This window comes from Lactuca serriola, chromosome 3 (genome assembly GCF_051521515.1).
Source record: "Lactuca serriola cultivar US96UC23 chromosome 3, Lser_US96UC23_V15, whole genome shotgun sequence".
Taxonomy (NCBI): Eukaryota; Viridiplantae; Streptophyta; class Magnoliopsida; order Asterales; family Asteraceae; genus Lactuca; species Lactuca serriola.
Genome location: NC_136410.1, coordinates 258679385 through 258696739, shown reverse-complemented (window position 1 = coordinate 258696739; position 17355 = coordinate 258679385). Strand labels below are relative to the sequence as shown.

Sequence of the window (17355 nt, the reverse complement as noted above, 5' to 3'; positions counted from 1 at the left end):
TTTACATGTTTAGCGATGCCTTAGTGGTTCACTTACATGGTTCATTGGGTCTGGAAATGACATTATACCTTTCTTCGCGTAAATTCGATTAAGGATCTAGTGAGTTATGTCGGTTGGCACCTATTAAATGTACGATCGTAGCCTGTAGTTATAACCAGAGTCTCTTGGAGGGAGAGCGGGGATTTGTGTATAGATCTATACGGGGATGACACCCCATACCTGAGCTGTTTGCTACAGTTAGCATAACTCAGTCTAGGGTGACGAAAACCTTATAATCAAAAATCAAAACCGGCGTCCAACAACGCCAAGACAGGCGAAATTGTCATTATTTAGTATGGTTATGACGGCTCACTTAGAGGAATTAACGTCATGAAGTTTACGGAAGACCCTTCTCTTTTCTTTTGGATCACTCGGAAACATTCTTGTACTGGTACTCAACCTCGAGGGTTGGTATGGCAGCTTTCTCTTTTACAGACAACATCGGGTTGTCTGGGAACATTCTCTTTACATGGTCTTTACATTCTCTTTACCCCTTTTAGTCAAATAAACAAAAACATACATGCATTAATACAAGATCTGACACAAACACACTAAACAGTTTGCAGAAAATATCGGATTTTCTGGTGGTTTTCAAAGTTATACAAATCATTTTCACAAACATGCTTATGAACTCACCAACATTATATATGTTGACGTTTTTCAAAATAACTTGTATTCTCAGAAAACCGTTGAAGCAGGATGAACGAAACAAACTAATGGATATTGTGTTATATTTTGTTTCATCAAACTCTTACTATTTTGGCATGTAATATTCAAATATAATACTCAATGTAAACCATGAATGTTGTTATATTACATGTGTGATGATGATGATGTTATGTTTCATTTATATTCACTGTAATGATATTTCAAGATGAAGTCACGCGCGAGCCCTCAGACGTTTCCGCCGTCTGGTTCGGGGGTGTGACATGACTTTTGATCTTGGTCATCCCCTAGGCTTGTCGTGTGTCTTCTAGGCTCGAAAGGTGTCGTTCATTGAGTTCACGTCGTGAACGCAGTCAGGTCTCGAAGTTTGGCTCTAAACTTCAGAAATTCATATCTTTCGCATATGAACTCCGTTTTTGACGTTCTTTATATCCACGCGTAGGTGAAATTATGCTCTACAACTTTCTTTTAGACTCCATTGGCTAATTTTGACTTTATTTTTAATATTATATTTTTAACGGGCCGAGACATGAAAAGTTCGTTAAAAATTCATAACTTCTTCATCTGACGTTCGTTTTCGTCTGTCGTTTTACTGTTGAATTACTATCAACAAGATCTTCGATTCTCGTTTAGGTTGTTTCGGCTAAAAATCACTTGATCTAAATTTCGAGTTTTGGGCTGCATACTGCTAAGTTGAAATTTAGAAAAATCATAACTTCCTCATACGAAGTCAGATTTGGGCGTTCTTTTTATGCACACTCTCGGATTAAAGCACTCTACGACTTTCGTTTAGATTACTAGGGCTAAAAATCGTTCTATCGTAAATTCACTGTTTACGTCACGCAGTGTCGTGCCGCATCTGTCGCAAAACTTCGACAGGTCATATAACTCCTTCGTTATAACTCGGATTTCGGCATTCTTTATATATTCGGAATCCTTGTCACGACCACTACAACTTTCTTCATAGATATCGGGTTTATTTAACGCTTATTTTTCGACGCTTATTTTTATTCATAATTCATTTAAATCACAACAATTAAGCATAAAACATATAATACTCAAATAATACATTTTTATTATTTCAAAACATGTTACAAAGGTTAACCTAGCCTATTACATCATCATTAATGCCTAGCCTAGAAACACGGGCGTTACATACAACATAAAAACTAGTTAGATGAATACCTCTTTGTTATAGCTTGTAGTTCTTGGCCTTTGAAGAGCTTAGTACCTAAAGTGTGATACCTCTAATAAGTTACAAACACCAAAAGAAAATAGAGGAATATGAGAGAGAGGTTAGGAAGCACCAAAAATGGCTAGGGTTTCTTCTTAGAAGACAAGTGCCGATTTTGGAGTGCAAGGGTTAGTATTTATATTATGGAATTCCTAGGGTTTCATACACAAAACCCTAATTTACCTAAACCTTTTAGGTATTCCAATGATCCATTTGATAGGTCCTTTGGACTAACTCTTCATGGACTCTCACATATATTTAGCCCATCCCTTAATCAACATGGATCATTAGCCCAAACTATAAGTATTACTGACTTACCTAATCAGTCTCTGCAAATTTAATCAGTCACTTTTTATCACTAAATTAATTCCAAATTAATTCTTGATGAATACCAATTAAATAATATGATTTCTCAATTAATATATTATTCATATAATATATTAATAAATCACAAATAACTTCTTTCTCAAATGTCCATCCTATCAAATTGCTCCGATGAAGGCAACCCAAAAGGACCATGCTACTACAGGGTCAAGTACATACCAATTATAGTTATGGGCTTAGACACCTAATCTAACACTTATAGGGTTACACCTTAATCAAGTTGGTACTTATTGGATATTTATTAAGTAATTGGTTATTAATAAATAAATTAAACTCCTATATTTAATTAGAAAAAAGTTATTGTTTTATGAAAACAATATTATAAGAAGTAGAAAACTAGTCATTATATTATATGGTATCATATAATAAGTCATGTACAACGTTTTGGACACTTTAGTTAACCATGTTTAAATAAATGACTTACTCTAAAATAGTTAAAAGACTAGCAAACATTTTTTGTCTCCATTAAGCCATATGGCCGAAACTTTTAAGGGGATGAAGGTTGCTTGTCAACCTTCATCCTCTTGTCCTCCATGCCTCTCTTTCTAGCTAATAATTTAGAGTATTTTATTGGAAAGGCTTTACTTTGCGTGGGATATATAAAAAGGGTCTTATGCATGAAAAAGGAAGTAGTTTTTTTGGCCTTCAACTTCTTATCTTTTCTCTCAAAAAGTCGTGAGTACCATAAGAAGAGACTCTTCCATCCTTTGAAGCTGTTAGTTGGCTTTTGAAGTTTACTTTGTGTCTTCCTTTTAGTGCTTAATTGTTTAAACACTTAAGGTTTAAAGAACAAAGTCACACAAGAAGAAAACTAGCATTTTGGGTACCTTATCTTTGTTGGTGGAATACTTGTAGAGAAGATCAAGCTTCTTGTTCTTTCCATCTACTTTAACACCCCAAATCCAAGAGGGTCCAAAGTCTTCAAAGGTTGTCATTTCTAAACACCCTATGGTTGTTTTATATCATTCTAACCTCTTTAAAAGGATCCATGATGGTTTTGGTTTTGTTATATACTTAAAAATTTTATAGCTTCCGTTGCCAGTTTTTATGAAAAACTATCTATTTTATGTATCAAAACCCATCACAAAGACCCATGATAATTAGTCAGGCCCATAATCTCTCACAATACAATCTCGAACCTTTCTATCTCTCTCACACTTGTATCGTATTCACACCATTCATCGAGCTCGAACTAACTTGACCATCAAAGTGATCTATTCAGTCTTGGCCCAAGGTACATCTAACGACTCGTGATGGTGTTCCAAGGTTTGAAAGACACTCAACTATATATCTATCGTGAAGATCGTATCCTAACACAGTCCTGGTAATATCGGAATTAAATATCTAATAAAGGTTTGTGTCACCTGTGAACTTCTTGATTAAACCGATGGAAGGAAGGTAAACACCTAGACCAGTCGACTTTTTGCTTTTTGGATGGTAGGAGGGAAACACATATGAGTGGATCTAATATGGGTTTTCTTGTGGGCTTGGGAAGTGAGATTTTTACCATGATGAATGCTATTTTAAAAGCTGTCTCAATCAAAGTGATAAAACATGATAATATATGTATGGGAAATCAACACATATTTATACATTTCGCGTTTGATATTTTTTGTTTACTTACACTAGATGTTGAGGAGCTAATTAATAGAGCCCAACTGGTCATGTATAGTAATCGTATGACCCCAAAATCTATAGATACATTTAAAAAAAAATAGTTTTAATATCCAAAAACAGTTAGCGACATAGCTTGTTGTATGTTACCCGCTACGTTGATATAAAACTTTTATTATATATATTTTAAAAGAATAAATATCTAACAACCCATTTATAAAATAAAAATCAATGTTATAAACTTTCTTTTTTTATAAATCTGTCTCTTGGTGCTCATTATAGTCGGTGTTAGTTGGATTGGCCGATTAATTGCACTCAATTATTGGGTCGGGTTGGTTTATAAAATTATGAAATTAAGCTTGCCAGTTTTTGATATACGTTTCAAGAGTCCAAACTTGTTAAACAAATCCGTCTACAAGCGTAACGCTTCTTTCCGCGATTGTCATTCACGCTCCTTCAGGATAAATACAAGCTCAAATCCACCGGTTGCCACGTCACATTTCCGTACTATCCCTTTTAAATTCGTCTCTCTCTTCGTTGATTCGTCTTTCTTTCTATCCTCTTTGTATTTCTCCGGCACCGATCGGATTTGACCTCCGACGGTTCTTCCAAAATCGATCACGTATTATATTTATATGAATAATTGATCAACTGATCAAGGTGATCAGATTATGGAGGATCAAAATTACTTCGTTAATCTGATGGATTTCATCAATAAACCGACTTTGGTTGAAACATTTGTCGACATTTTCTTTTGTGCGGTCCCGATTTGGGTGGCGGTGATGGTCGGGGTTGTGATCGGATGGGCCTGGACTCCACGGTGGACTAGCCTTGTGTTTCTAGGTTTCCGTTCGAAGTTGCGAGGGTTCGCTTGGACGGCTCCACCGGGGTTCGGTGCTCGCCGCCTTTGGCTAGCCTTCACTGCGCTCTCCGCGTTTTCCGTTGGTCGTCGGCTGTGGTCAAGCTTCCGGGAGAAGGAGCGGAAGGATGACCAGTCGTCGCCGCGTGCGGTGGCGGGAGGTGAGTCGTTGCCGAACGCTCAGTACGTTGATGGAAGTGGTGTCGACATAAAGTTAGTATCATTTCTTCTTATTCTTTGTCTTCATTTCATCCATTCCCTAATGTCATATGTGATATAGCTCCTGTACATAATTATGCAAGTGTCGGTGGTCGTTTAGGGTTACTTCTCGAGTTTTTCCTAGCTTAATATGTGATTTGAAGCTTAAACACTGGAGTTGGAATATTATCTTCAGTTATTAAATTCCTTAATTTACCGTAGGTCTATCAATTTGGGCGTTTTTGTTTCTTCTCTTGATATGATAATCTGTGATTCTAATTAAGGCTAGTGGTTATGTACTTCCTTATAAAGTGATTTTCCTCTTTCCAGAACCAATTGTGGTGTGTTTCTCAACATGAAATAGGTGATAATCTGTGTTTATTTATCAACATGGTAGCTGATAGTCTAGTGTTCTTAAGTGTTGCAGGCAGGGTTTGAATAGCTAATTTATCTTGTTGTAGTTTGTGGGGTACTGACCTTGATTATATAGTTGGAAGTTAGCATTATATGATAAAGAGCAATAGCATGATCCACTAACTTCATTGAGGTTGTATACCTTGCCTCAAAACCAATGAAAATTCAATAAAAGGTTATGTAGTATAAAACCTAATTTTATGAGACTAGCTCCATTAGGCTATTTTTTCGTATGAGTTTTATCTAGGCGACTTCTCTCTTATGGTAATCATGCCATGATTAGAGTTGTGATGATATGAGATCATCCTTAATAAGAAACAGGGATATTTCGTTCTACTTGTGTCTTACTTATGGAGTCTTTTATATATAATTTGACCTAACTCACTAATGACTATCCTTTGATTGCGATTAGTAAGCGTTACACAATTGACCCTTAAGCTTTTCAGGGATATTTCCTTCTACATGCCATAATAATAATAATAATATGTTACAGTTTACACAACCCTTTCTAATAAGAACACCATTCATGCTCTATATTGTGTGTGTGTGTTTGTGTGTGTGTGTTTCTTTTTCTTTGTTCTTATTCTTAAAAGTAAGTATGGAGAGATGAATAGCATTAGTTTGGACCAGTTGTGTCATTGTGTGTCATGTCAGTTGAATAATCTATTATAAGAGCAAAACAGATATAAGAGGTGTTTTAATTTCATGAGTAGCATAAATTACCTAGTTGAGATTTTATGATTGACACCAATATGTTCATCACGGAAGAAAGGAGTCACTGAGTTGGGATCACTCACCAACACTAATTTAATATGAAGTAGATAGAGAATACTAATATAATAGAAAAGAAAAGAACTGTCTTTCATGCATACTTTCCCTTGTTTCTTTATTACAGTGACCTTTATGCAATCAAAAAATCTATGAGACCCACAAAAGCATGAAAAGTCAAGATCTTTTATAAAATGAATTCCTATTAGGGTTATACTTTATGACATAATATTGTATTTTCTGTAGTGCCCATTATAATATATATATGTTTTTGGTTCTTGTACAAAATGTATATGGTGAATATGTATTCTACAATTTCGGGTTTTCTTCAACTTTTTCTCATGTTTAGGAAACTATTAATCTATTCACATGTTATCATTGATCATAATAAAATTTGTAATTAATTAATAATCATCTGGATTCACAGATGCAGCATTGTAAATTCAGGAGGAGATCATGATGTTGTTACAGAGAAGGATCTAGAACATTTGTTGCATCTTCTTGATGGAAAGGATTTGGCTTGGCAAAGCATGATTGAAAGGTCCACTTCCAACATGGCTTGTCAAGCTTGGCGCTATGAACCCGAGGTAAAAAACTTTGACTTTCTTCACAAGGGCAAAATAGTCATTTAAATTCATTTTTTTTTCAGATTCAAAGTATGTCGAACAAATGTTATTCCAAGCTTCCTACCATTTTGTTATATTTCATTCCATAGATTCCGGAGTTTTATTTACGTAAAGTTTAATGACCTATATACGTTTAAAGAAACATTAAGGAATTAAAATCTTAATGAATTATAAAATCTGTTAAATTGTTTCCTGATTTTTTATTTATTTTTGATTTTTGATTTATTATATCAGACTGGGCCTGTTGTATACCGTAGCAGAACTGTGTTTGAAGACGCAACACCAGAGTTAGTTAGAGATTTCTTTTGGGATGATGAATTCCGACCTAAGTGGGACCCAATGCTCACTTACTTCAAGATATTAGAAGAGTGCCCTCATACTGGCACCATGATTGTCCACTGGATTAAAAAGGTTTTTTTTTTTTTTTTAGCCTAAACAAATATTTATATTTCAACTAACATTAACATTTAACATGTTTGTTGGTTTCCATGCAGTTCCCGTTTTTCTGCAGTGATAGAGAATACATAATTGGTCGAAGGATATGGGAAGATGGAAAAACTTCCTACTGTGTTACAAAGGTAAATCCTCATTCATTATTCTGTAGTAGTTACTTTTAAAAAATAATATTATAATTTTATTTAAATTTAATAAATTTGATGCAGGGAGTGCCATATCCTGCTCTGAGGAGGCGCGATAAGCCAAGGCGTGTGGACCATTACTTCTCAAGCTGGGTGATCAGGCCTGGTAATTATTATTATTATTAATAATTATTTATTATAACATCCTACATTCATTTTTTTTAAAAATATATATAAAAAAAAAACAGTACAATCGCGAAAAGGAGATGGGGTACTTTCAGCATGTGAAGTAATCCTCTTACACTGTGAAGACATGGGAATCCCCCGAGACGTGGCCAAATTAGGCGTCCGCCACGGAATGTGGGGAACCGTGAAAAAGCTCCACGGCGGTTTCCGGGCATACCAAACCGCCCGGAAACAAGACGAACCGCGGTCGAGATGCGCGCTCATGGCAACAATCGCTACCAAGATCACCTTCGATGAGGCGGTGCCGGAGGAAAAGTCCGGTGGTGGTGATGTGAGCATGGGTGGCGGCAAAGTGGGCGGAGATGGTGGGGTTGACTGGAGGTGGGTGGCGGTTGGTGGTGCCGTGGCGGTGGTTTTGGGGATTAGGAGCGGATGTTTAGGGAGAGTGTTGTTGGTTGGTGCGGGTGCGGGCCAAAGATTTGGCCGAAGAAGGTGAGGTTTGTTTTTATTATGAGTTATAATAAGGGAAGTGTTTTTCTTTATTTTCTTTATGGTTTGAATTTTTGTATAGATGTTATTGAATATAAGAAATGATATATCTACCTATATAACTATATAACTATACAAGTGCATTTTATTCCATCGAAATTATAGATGATGATAATATAATTCATCTGTTTTTTTTTAATAGTTTCATAATTCGCTTTGATCCAAAAATTTTAATTTGTTATTGTCATAATATTTTTTTAAAGCGTTTCTATTACAATATGGATTGAGATTGTTGTGGATATTTGTTTATGTAACATATTAGCAACCTTTGGTAGTTTCTCTTTATCACTGTACAAAAACAAGAGTTGCATGCATAGCGATAAACAATGGGATTGGACTATGAAGTGTGTGTAGCTTACGTGAACCGGAACCTGTTTTTAGGGGAAATGAATGGACCGATAATCAGACTAGTAAGCATATACTAGTGTAGGTTAATCTTTTCCTGTTTTTCGATGAGTTCGAGTACAACATGTAACGCAGATGAAACAAACAGATAAGGAAGTTGCTATCCAATGGTTTTAAGTATTTTAATGAAAAATCTCTTCTAACCATTGGCTGCGTCAAAAAGCAAGCATCAGATTCTTCAAATGTTTTGTCACGGGTTAACCAACACACTGCAGAGCCTTTACTCCTCCAACCCGCCTAACCAAAAAAGATTTGTTGTTTTCTCGATGTTTTCTCACGTTTTCGATAAAACCCTCTTAACAATACTTTGGCTGATATTAGTAGATGCTACTCGAACCACGTTTTTTCTATACATATCGGCATTTCGTGTATAAAGGTTATTATGTCAGCAATAGTATCACTACCTGGTGCCTCCAAATTTGGATATAATCAACTTTTTTTTTTTTTTTTTTAATATGAATATTAATTTTGAAAGGTATATACGTGAGACAAAATCTACTAAATGAACCTTAATATATTTCTTTTAAATACCCTACTATGACGTTATCCTAAACTAGCGGTACAGCCCTAAACCGAGCTTCTACTCGTTCACGGCTCCATCCCCCTGATATGATCGCGGTTAGATATTTTTCTTATTAGAATACGAGTCCTTAAAAATCTACCTACTTATAGCAACAAAAATTACTTTTGTATTTTGATGATATTTGTATTATATGTTAGATTTTTTAAAGTATAATGTTGTAATAGGAAGGTATGAAAGTACGATTCTATCATAAACGAACAAATGAAAATATGTTGCTGTTTTTCTTGTACTTTGTAAAATATCCTAATTACTAACGTAATTTCATTTGTTTTCTTATTAGGACACTAGACTTTAAGAAATCTACCTAATTATAGTAGTTAAAGTTACTTTGTATTTAGATGGCATAACTATAATTTTGTTAATTATTGAAAAGGCAATACTATAACACGAAGAATGGAAGTGGAATCTTACAATAAACAATTAATAAAAGTATGTTACTAATCGAAAGAAATAAAAGTAGGATGTAATGGTAGCAAAATCTACAAAAGTACACGGTTGTTTCTACTTGAAAAATCTTCCTAATTATACCATTATAGTTTCATTTTTTTCTTGTTGGGACATTAAACTTTAAAATATATACCTTATCTTTGTACTTAAACGATGTTGATATGATAGATTTTCAAAGGTAAATGTTGTATTAAAAAAGAAATAAAAATAGGATTCTATAATAAACACAACAATAAATGAACGTTGTTATTTACCGTACCTTAAAGAATCCACCCTAATATAGCATTGTAGTATCAATTACTCTTGTCATGACATTAAAATTAAAAATCTTCCTAATTATCGCAGAAAGTCGGTTTGTATTTAGATGACATTACTATAATTGGGTAAATTTCAAGATATAATGTCATAATAGGAAGATGAAAGTATGATATAGTTAACGAAATTACATTGCTATTTCTCATACTTCCAAATCTCTATTCAATAAAAACGTTAGTTTCATTTTTTTTTCTTATGAGGACAATAAACTTCAGAAAACTATCAAATTATGGCAGTGAAATCACTTTGTATATGGATGTCATTGTTATAATTGGATAGATTTTTCAAAAAACATAACTTTAATAGGAAGAAATGATAGTAGGATGCTATTGTTAGGGATTATTGTTGGATTAAGGTGTCTAAGTTATGAGCTTAGACACCTTAAAATGATAATAGGATGCTATTGTTGGGGATTATTGTTGAATTAAAGTGTCTAAGCTCATAACTGAATTGGTATAAACTTGCAAAATAGAAGCAAATTCCTTTTTGGGTTGCCCTATAATAGGGTATAGGGTTAAGCACTACGTCTATACCCTCGGAAGTACAGAACCATGTTTAGTGTTGAACCATGTTTAGTACGAACCTTGTTTAGTACTGAACCATGTTTAGCACCGAACCATGCTCGGGTGTCGTACCATGAAGAATAACGACTGAAGTACAACATGATGTCACCATAGTCCCTAAAGGACATGAGAACTCAAAGAAAGACAGATCGTGTGATGACAAGTGACTAATATATCCTTATACTTATTAGGAACAACTGTTTAACGATTAACAAGTACATCGATGTGTACCTTCGGGTATATGGCTATAAATGCGACAAGACAGTGAACCTGCTTGAGACCAGGAGAGGTCGACACATTTTCCTCCCGTTTGTAAATAGGTAATCGGATTCATCCTTATGAGGTAAAATGATCTAATATGTCACCCTCAACCAATGGTGGAAGCGCCAAAGGGTCACGACGACGGCGGTACATAGATTACCCAAATCATAGAGCAAAAACTATAAGCCTCTTTATTGATAACTAAAGTCTAACACATGGAATAAATAAAACCTATCTATCTTCAAGCTGCTTGTCCTTCCTTGCATTAACCCATACTTCATCCTAAGAATATATGTGGTTTTGAAAGCGTCAACTTGATGTTGGTGAGTTCACAAGTTTAATAAATATAAACAAAAATCTTTTTGAAAACTTTTTAGATCTTTGTTTATGAACAGGGTTATTTTCCATATAACTAAGTTCTCTATAACTTTTATTTTGTCTTTTAAATCTTATGCTCATGATACTATCAATCCTAATACTCTATAATTTCTATTTTAGGATATTTTTATCAATCCTAACTTACTATGTGTCTTAGGATACTCTACGAATGCTAACTTATTATAATCTAATTCATGATAATTTTTATTGATCCTAACTTATTATGATAATCATTACTTAAAGATGCCCCTCTTGGTAGTTGATCCCCTTAAGGTTTTCGAGTAGTATTACCATGAGCCCATATAATCGACGCTATAAACTATAATTTCCCCACACGACGCTTCATCGGACGTCGAAAAACATTTTTATATAAAGAAAGTTATCCTACCAAGATTGTAGCTAGCAATCGCAAGTGGGAGTGTCAAACCCCGTATAGATCTATACATATCTTTCTTACTCTCGTAAGATTAACAATTATAGGTTCGAGTAGCCGAATTTAATCAAGACTAAAGGATAAATAATAAAGCTCACTAACACACTAACCTTAGGTGTTTTAATCTTTCCTTTAACCTTTTTATTTAATAACTTTTCTTTACAAATAATTATCACTATATACCTTTTACTATATATGATAATTATTAATTTTTTACCTCATAATTATTTGTGTGTGTGTGTGTGTATATATATATATATATATATATATATACAAGGTTGTAGAACTCGTTACTCGGTAGCTGTTCGGCCGACTACTAAGTAGCGAGTACTCGGGAGTACTCGGATTTGGAAATTTATGTAGAAATATTTTTAGGGAAATTATATATGTCAAAATCATAAGATAAAATCATAAGTTGATTGAAATATATAACAAAATTCGATACATGTGAATACACAAAAAAATGAAAAACACATAATGATCTCACTTCGTGAATAATTACTGGAAATTTAAGATATATATGTTGTAATAATCACATGTGTGTGTGTTAAATAATAAATCATTAAGTATATTATACATATTAATCACCGAGTTGATCGAATTTCACAACACTACTCAGTTCGTAAGGGGTCAATCGGGGAGTACTCGGGATTAGGTAACTCGCCTCGGCAAGGGGGGGGGGGAGTAGTGAGTACTCGGAGGAGTAATCGGCCAAATCGACGAGTTTTACAACACTATATATATATATATATATATATATATATATATATATATATATATATATATATATACACCCTAATTATGATTATTTTGAAAACATGATATTTGGGCCGAATAAACACTAAGTACAACATATATCCATATATTTGACCAACATTAATATTTGGTACTAAGTTACCCTATGGAATTGGTCAACATAACATCTAGGTAAAATACTTTCCTAGACTATTAGGTATCATAAGTTTTAGACATAATATCATAGCTTACAACTAGGTAGAGTATCTATGGGTATATTACCCTAAAGTTTCATGCTTTAAATAAACTAATAATATATAAAAATATATATTGATAAAGAAGTTTCATAAACATGTATTCCCCCCCCCCCCCCCAACAACAACAATAATAATAATAATAATAATAATAATAATAATAATAATAAACCAATTAAAATAGTAAACTGAGGTCGTGAAACTCACCGTGGTAGTGTGATCAAAGGCATCCTTGATACCCCATCCGAAGCTTCGTGCCATCAGAAGGGTGAGAATGATGTCAAAAATTGATCAAGAGAGACAGAGAGGTGATGAATTTTTGGGGTGTAAAATAGAGAAGTGAGCACTTCTATTTATAGTTGTTATGCGTTCTAACGTCCCAAAAACACAATACAAATTTTTTATTTTAACTTAAAAGAACCTATTGTTTTCAAGCCAAAATCATATCAAATCAAATGTCAAATACAAATATTCCCAAGATCAGGGTATCATAAAATCTCCAAAAACATATCATTGAAGGATGTGTACGATCATGCTTTCGCCTTGCCACAATCATCTGAAGTACCTGAAACAATAAACTGAAAGTGTAAGCCAAAGCTTAGTGAGTTCCCCTAAAGTACTACCACACAACATAACATATACAACATTGCATGATGGGCCCAATCAGTCATCAGAATAGAATACCTTTTGCCTAATTAGTCATCGGACTGAAATGCCAATATACAACGGATCGACTCAGTCATCGGAATGGAATACCCTCGGACCCACTCAGTCATCGGACTGGAGTACCCTGGTCTATTGGCTCACATACATAACAGTAAAGCCTCAACCCAAACCATAACATGTCGACACATACATAACAAAAAACCTATAACCAATTAACAGGTAGTTCTACAGATCACTACCACATATCAATATCCTATATACCAGGACTAAATTATAACATTCAATACAACCTAGCAATGTACTCTAACCAGGATACACGATTCAATGGGCCGACATTGGTTCCTTCGACCCACAAGTACAGTAAGGAAAACTCATCTCACATTCTAAAAAAAATATCCGAATAGGTCTCTGCTTCGAATATCAGCTCTACCCATCACCTATTCATCAAGTAGTGACCAATCTCAAATACAACTCAAAATACCCGAAATACCCTTAGGTTAAACGTGGTCAAAGTCAAAAAGTCAAAATTCAAACCTGGTCAACACAATTGAATATGTTGGGCGTACTCAGCTGGTACGCGGGATGTACTCATGCCTTGACCAAGAATGGGTGGTTAACTGTGTACGTGCAACGTACCATTTGGTACACCCATTGTATGCCTGGCCCCTTATCCTTTTTATTAAGAGATTAATCCTTAAGCTCTTTTGCCCAAATTCTAGATCTAGACCTCAACTAACGTCCTAACCCATAAAGTTGGTAACTTTAAGGTATTGCATGGCTAATAAGTGCTAAATACCAAAAACCCTAGCTTCTTAACCCATTAAGACATCCAAACTCATGCATGGAAGGGAAATGATGACCAAGACCATATTTTATGCTTCTAAACACTCCAAAATGTTTGAAAGGATAGATTAGATGGATTAGAGTAGCCCATATTCAAAATACCAACTAATGAGACCAAAAGAACACAAACGTCATGGCCAAACTAAATCTAAGCATAACTTCATCAAGTTAAAAGCTTTTTACCTCTAAAGTGTGTCCAAAGATGATGTGATTCTGGATCCAAGGTGCTCCACACTTCTAGGATGGCCTCTTCTTCTTTCTTCTCCTTGAAGTTCACCAAAACACACACCAAGCTCAAAGATGCTCTCAAATGGATTACAGTTTGCAAAGGGGGTCGAATGGGGCTGGAGGCTGATGAAAGAAATAAGAATTAGGGGATTAAAGATGTTTAAATAGGGTCCAAACCATCAAAATTAGGGTTTAGGATCCGTTCGCGTAAGTCGTGCGTACTTAATGTATGACCAACGTATGCGCCCATTGCCCCAAAATTACAAAAATGCCACTATGGGCCAATTTGCAACAATTCTCACACATAAGGGTTGGAAATAGAAATACCTTAACATCAAGATGTTACAATTCTCCCCAACTTGAACTAGACTTCATTCTTGAAGTCTGCTGTTGGGAACAAATCAGGGTAATGCTCCCACACCTCTGACTCGGGTTCCCACGTCTATTTAGAACCCTTTCGATGCTTCCACTGAACCTTGACCAAAGACACCACCTTGTTGCACAAGGCCTTCGTCTTCCAATCCAAGATTGCACTGGTCTCTCAATATAATTCAGGCGATCATCAACCTAAACATCATCCAAAGAAACAATCGCTGAATCATCAACCATACACTTCCGAAGTTAGGAAACATGGAAGGTGTTATGGATCTGGCTGAGCTCCTTAGGTAAATCCAGCCTATCGGCTACTTTTCCAACCCTGGAAATCACTCGAAATGGCCCAATATACTGGGGACCCAGCTTGCCCCTCTTCCTGAAGTGTATTACACATTTCCAGCGTGATACTTTCAGCAAAACCAAGTCGCCGACATCGAACTCCAACTCAGATCGATGCCTATCGGCATAACTCTTCTGCTGACTCTAAGTTGTCAGTTGTATCTGCCTAATCTGCCGAATAAGCTCTATTGTCTGAAGGACTACCTCAGTCCTTCCCATGACTTTGTGACCAATCTCTCCCCAACAAAATGGGCTACGACACTTCCTCCCATAAAGAATCTTAAATGGCAGTGCACCGATACTGGAGTGGTAGCTGTTGTTATAAGAAAACTCAGTTAGGGGAAAGTAGGAGTCCCAACTCTTACCAAAGTCTATAACACATGCTCTCAACATATCCCTGAGCTTCAGAATAGTCCACTCGCTCTGACCACCCATCTACAGACTATAAGCAGTGCAAAAGTGCAACCTCATACCCAATTCCTCGTGGAACCTCTGCCAAAACTACGAAGTGAAACCAACACCCCGGTCTAATATAATAGAGACCAAAACCCCGTGTCGAGCAACAATATCATACACATAAACATCAGCCAATTTCTTGGCGGGTGAGCTCTCACGTATAGCTAAGAAGTTGGCACTCTTGGTCAACCGGTCCACTATCACCCAAATCACATCATGCCCCTTAGCTGCCCAAGGTAACTTGGTGATGAAATCCATGTTGATTTGTTCCTATTTCCACATGGGGACCTCCAAACTTTGAAGCTTTCCATGCGGCCTTTGGTGCTTGGCTTTGACCATCCGACAAATCAAGAACCTCTCGACATACCAGGCTATCTCCCACTTCATGCACGACCACCAATAACTAAGTCACAAATATCAATACATCTTGGTGGCTCTAGGGTGTATCGAAAATCTGAACTTGGGTGCTTCCTCCAGAACAGCCTGTCTGATCCCACCAAAATCTAGTACCCATAATTGACCATAACGGTTTAATAATCCACGATTGTCTATAGAAACTTGTCAATCTCGCCACTGACTCACTCCTGCTTCCAATTGTCTTTCTTGAATCCCTTATCCCTAGCCTCCCTAATCATACCTAACAATGGAGAATAAATCTCAATCCGCATACAAAGGCTCCTGCTAGCAGAATTTACTTTTCCCGTGTGGTACAGAATCTTGTTGTCATAATCCTTGACCATGTCAAGCCACCTACGCTGCCTCATGTTTAGATTCGGCTCATCTATGAGATATATCAAAGTCTTGTGATCCGTGTAAATGGTACAATGGACCCCATAAAAATAATGCCACCAAATATTGAGAGCAAACACCACTGATCCTAACTCCAAATTGTGAGTCAGATAATGAACCTCATGTGACTTCAACTATTGAGAAGCATAAGCAATAACCCTCCCTCACTTCATAAGAACTGCCTCTAGGCTCGTGATGGATGCATCACAAAATACTACAAAATCCTCAACACCCTCAGGGAGGGTCAACACTGGGGCCTCACATAACCTCCACCTCAAAGTCTCGAATGTAGCTTGTTGATCCGACTCCTAGCGGAAATCCATGCCCTTCCTCATCAGAAGAGTGATGGGTATCACAATCTTGGAGAAGTCCTGAATAAATTTCTGATAATACCCCACCAAACCCAAGAAACTCGTAACCTCAGATGGGGACTTTAGAACCTCCCACTGCATAACAACCTCAATCTTGGCCGGGTCAACCAAGATCCCATTCTGGTTAACGAGATGTCCTAAGAACTAGACCTCTCGTAACCAAAAGTCATACTTCAAGAACTTGGCATACAACTGTTCTCGCCTCAAAACTCTTAGAAGCTCTCGAAGGTGTTCCTCATGCTGCTCTCTGGTCTTAGAATAGACCAGAATATCATCGATAAAAATAATAACTGAATGATCGAGCATCGACCTACACACTCGATTCATCAAATCCATGAACATTGTTGTTATGTTGATGAGACTAAACGACATCACCATGAACTTGTAATGACCATAACGAGTATGAAACACGGTCTTCTCCACATCCTCCCCTATTACCCTCAACTAATGATACCCTGATCTCAAATCGATATTTAGAGCCAAAATGCACCCTACAACTGATCGAAGAGGTCATCAATCCTTAGAAGTGGGTGACAATTCTTCACCATCAACTTTTTCAACTCCCAATAATGGATACACATCCAGTATGATCCAATATTCTTCTTGACAAACAAAATCGATGCTCCCCATGACGAACTGCTCGGTCTAAGAAACTGTTTGCCCAACAGCTCCTGAAGCTATGAGGACAACTCCTGTATCTTGGGTGGTGCCAATCGGTACAACGCCTTAGCAATCGGAGCCGCGCCTGGGGATTAATCGATCCTGAAATCAACCTGCCTCTCAAGAGGCACATCGGGTA

The 17355-nt window shown here is 36.2% G+C and overlaps 1 protein-coding gene across 1 annotated transcript; it reads left to right on the top strand.

The window, feature by feature from the left end:
• The first annotated feature begins 4448 nt into the window (after nucleotides 1-4448).
• LOC145093933 (uncharacterized) lies at nucleotides 4449-8254 on the top strand. The gene is made up of 6 exons (XM_079032183.1): nucleotides 4449-5009; nucleotides 6604-6763; nucleotides 7037-7213; nucleotides 7297-7380; nucleotides 7465-7546; nucleotides 7629-8254. The coding sequence occupies exons 1-6, from the start codon at nucleotides 4609-4611 to the stop codon at nucleotides 8060-8062; spliced, it is 1338 nt and encodes a 445-aa protein (XP_078888309.1). The 5' UTR covers nucleotides 4449-4608; the 3' UTR covers nucleotides 8063-8254.
• The last annotated feature ends 9101 nt before the right edge of the window (nucleotides 8255-17355 follow it).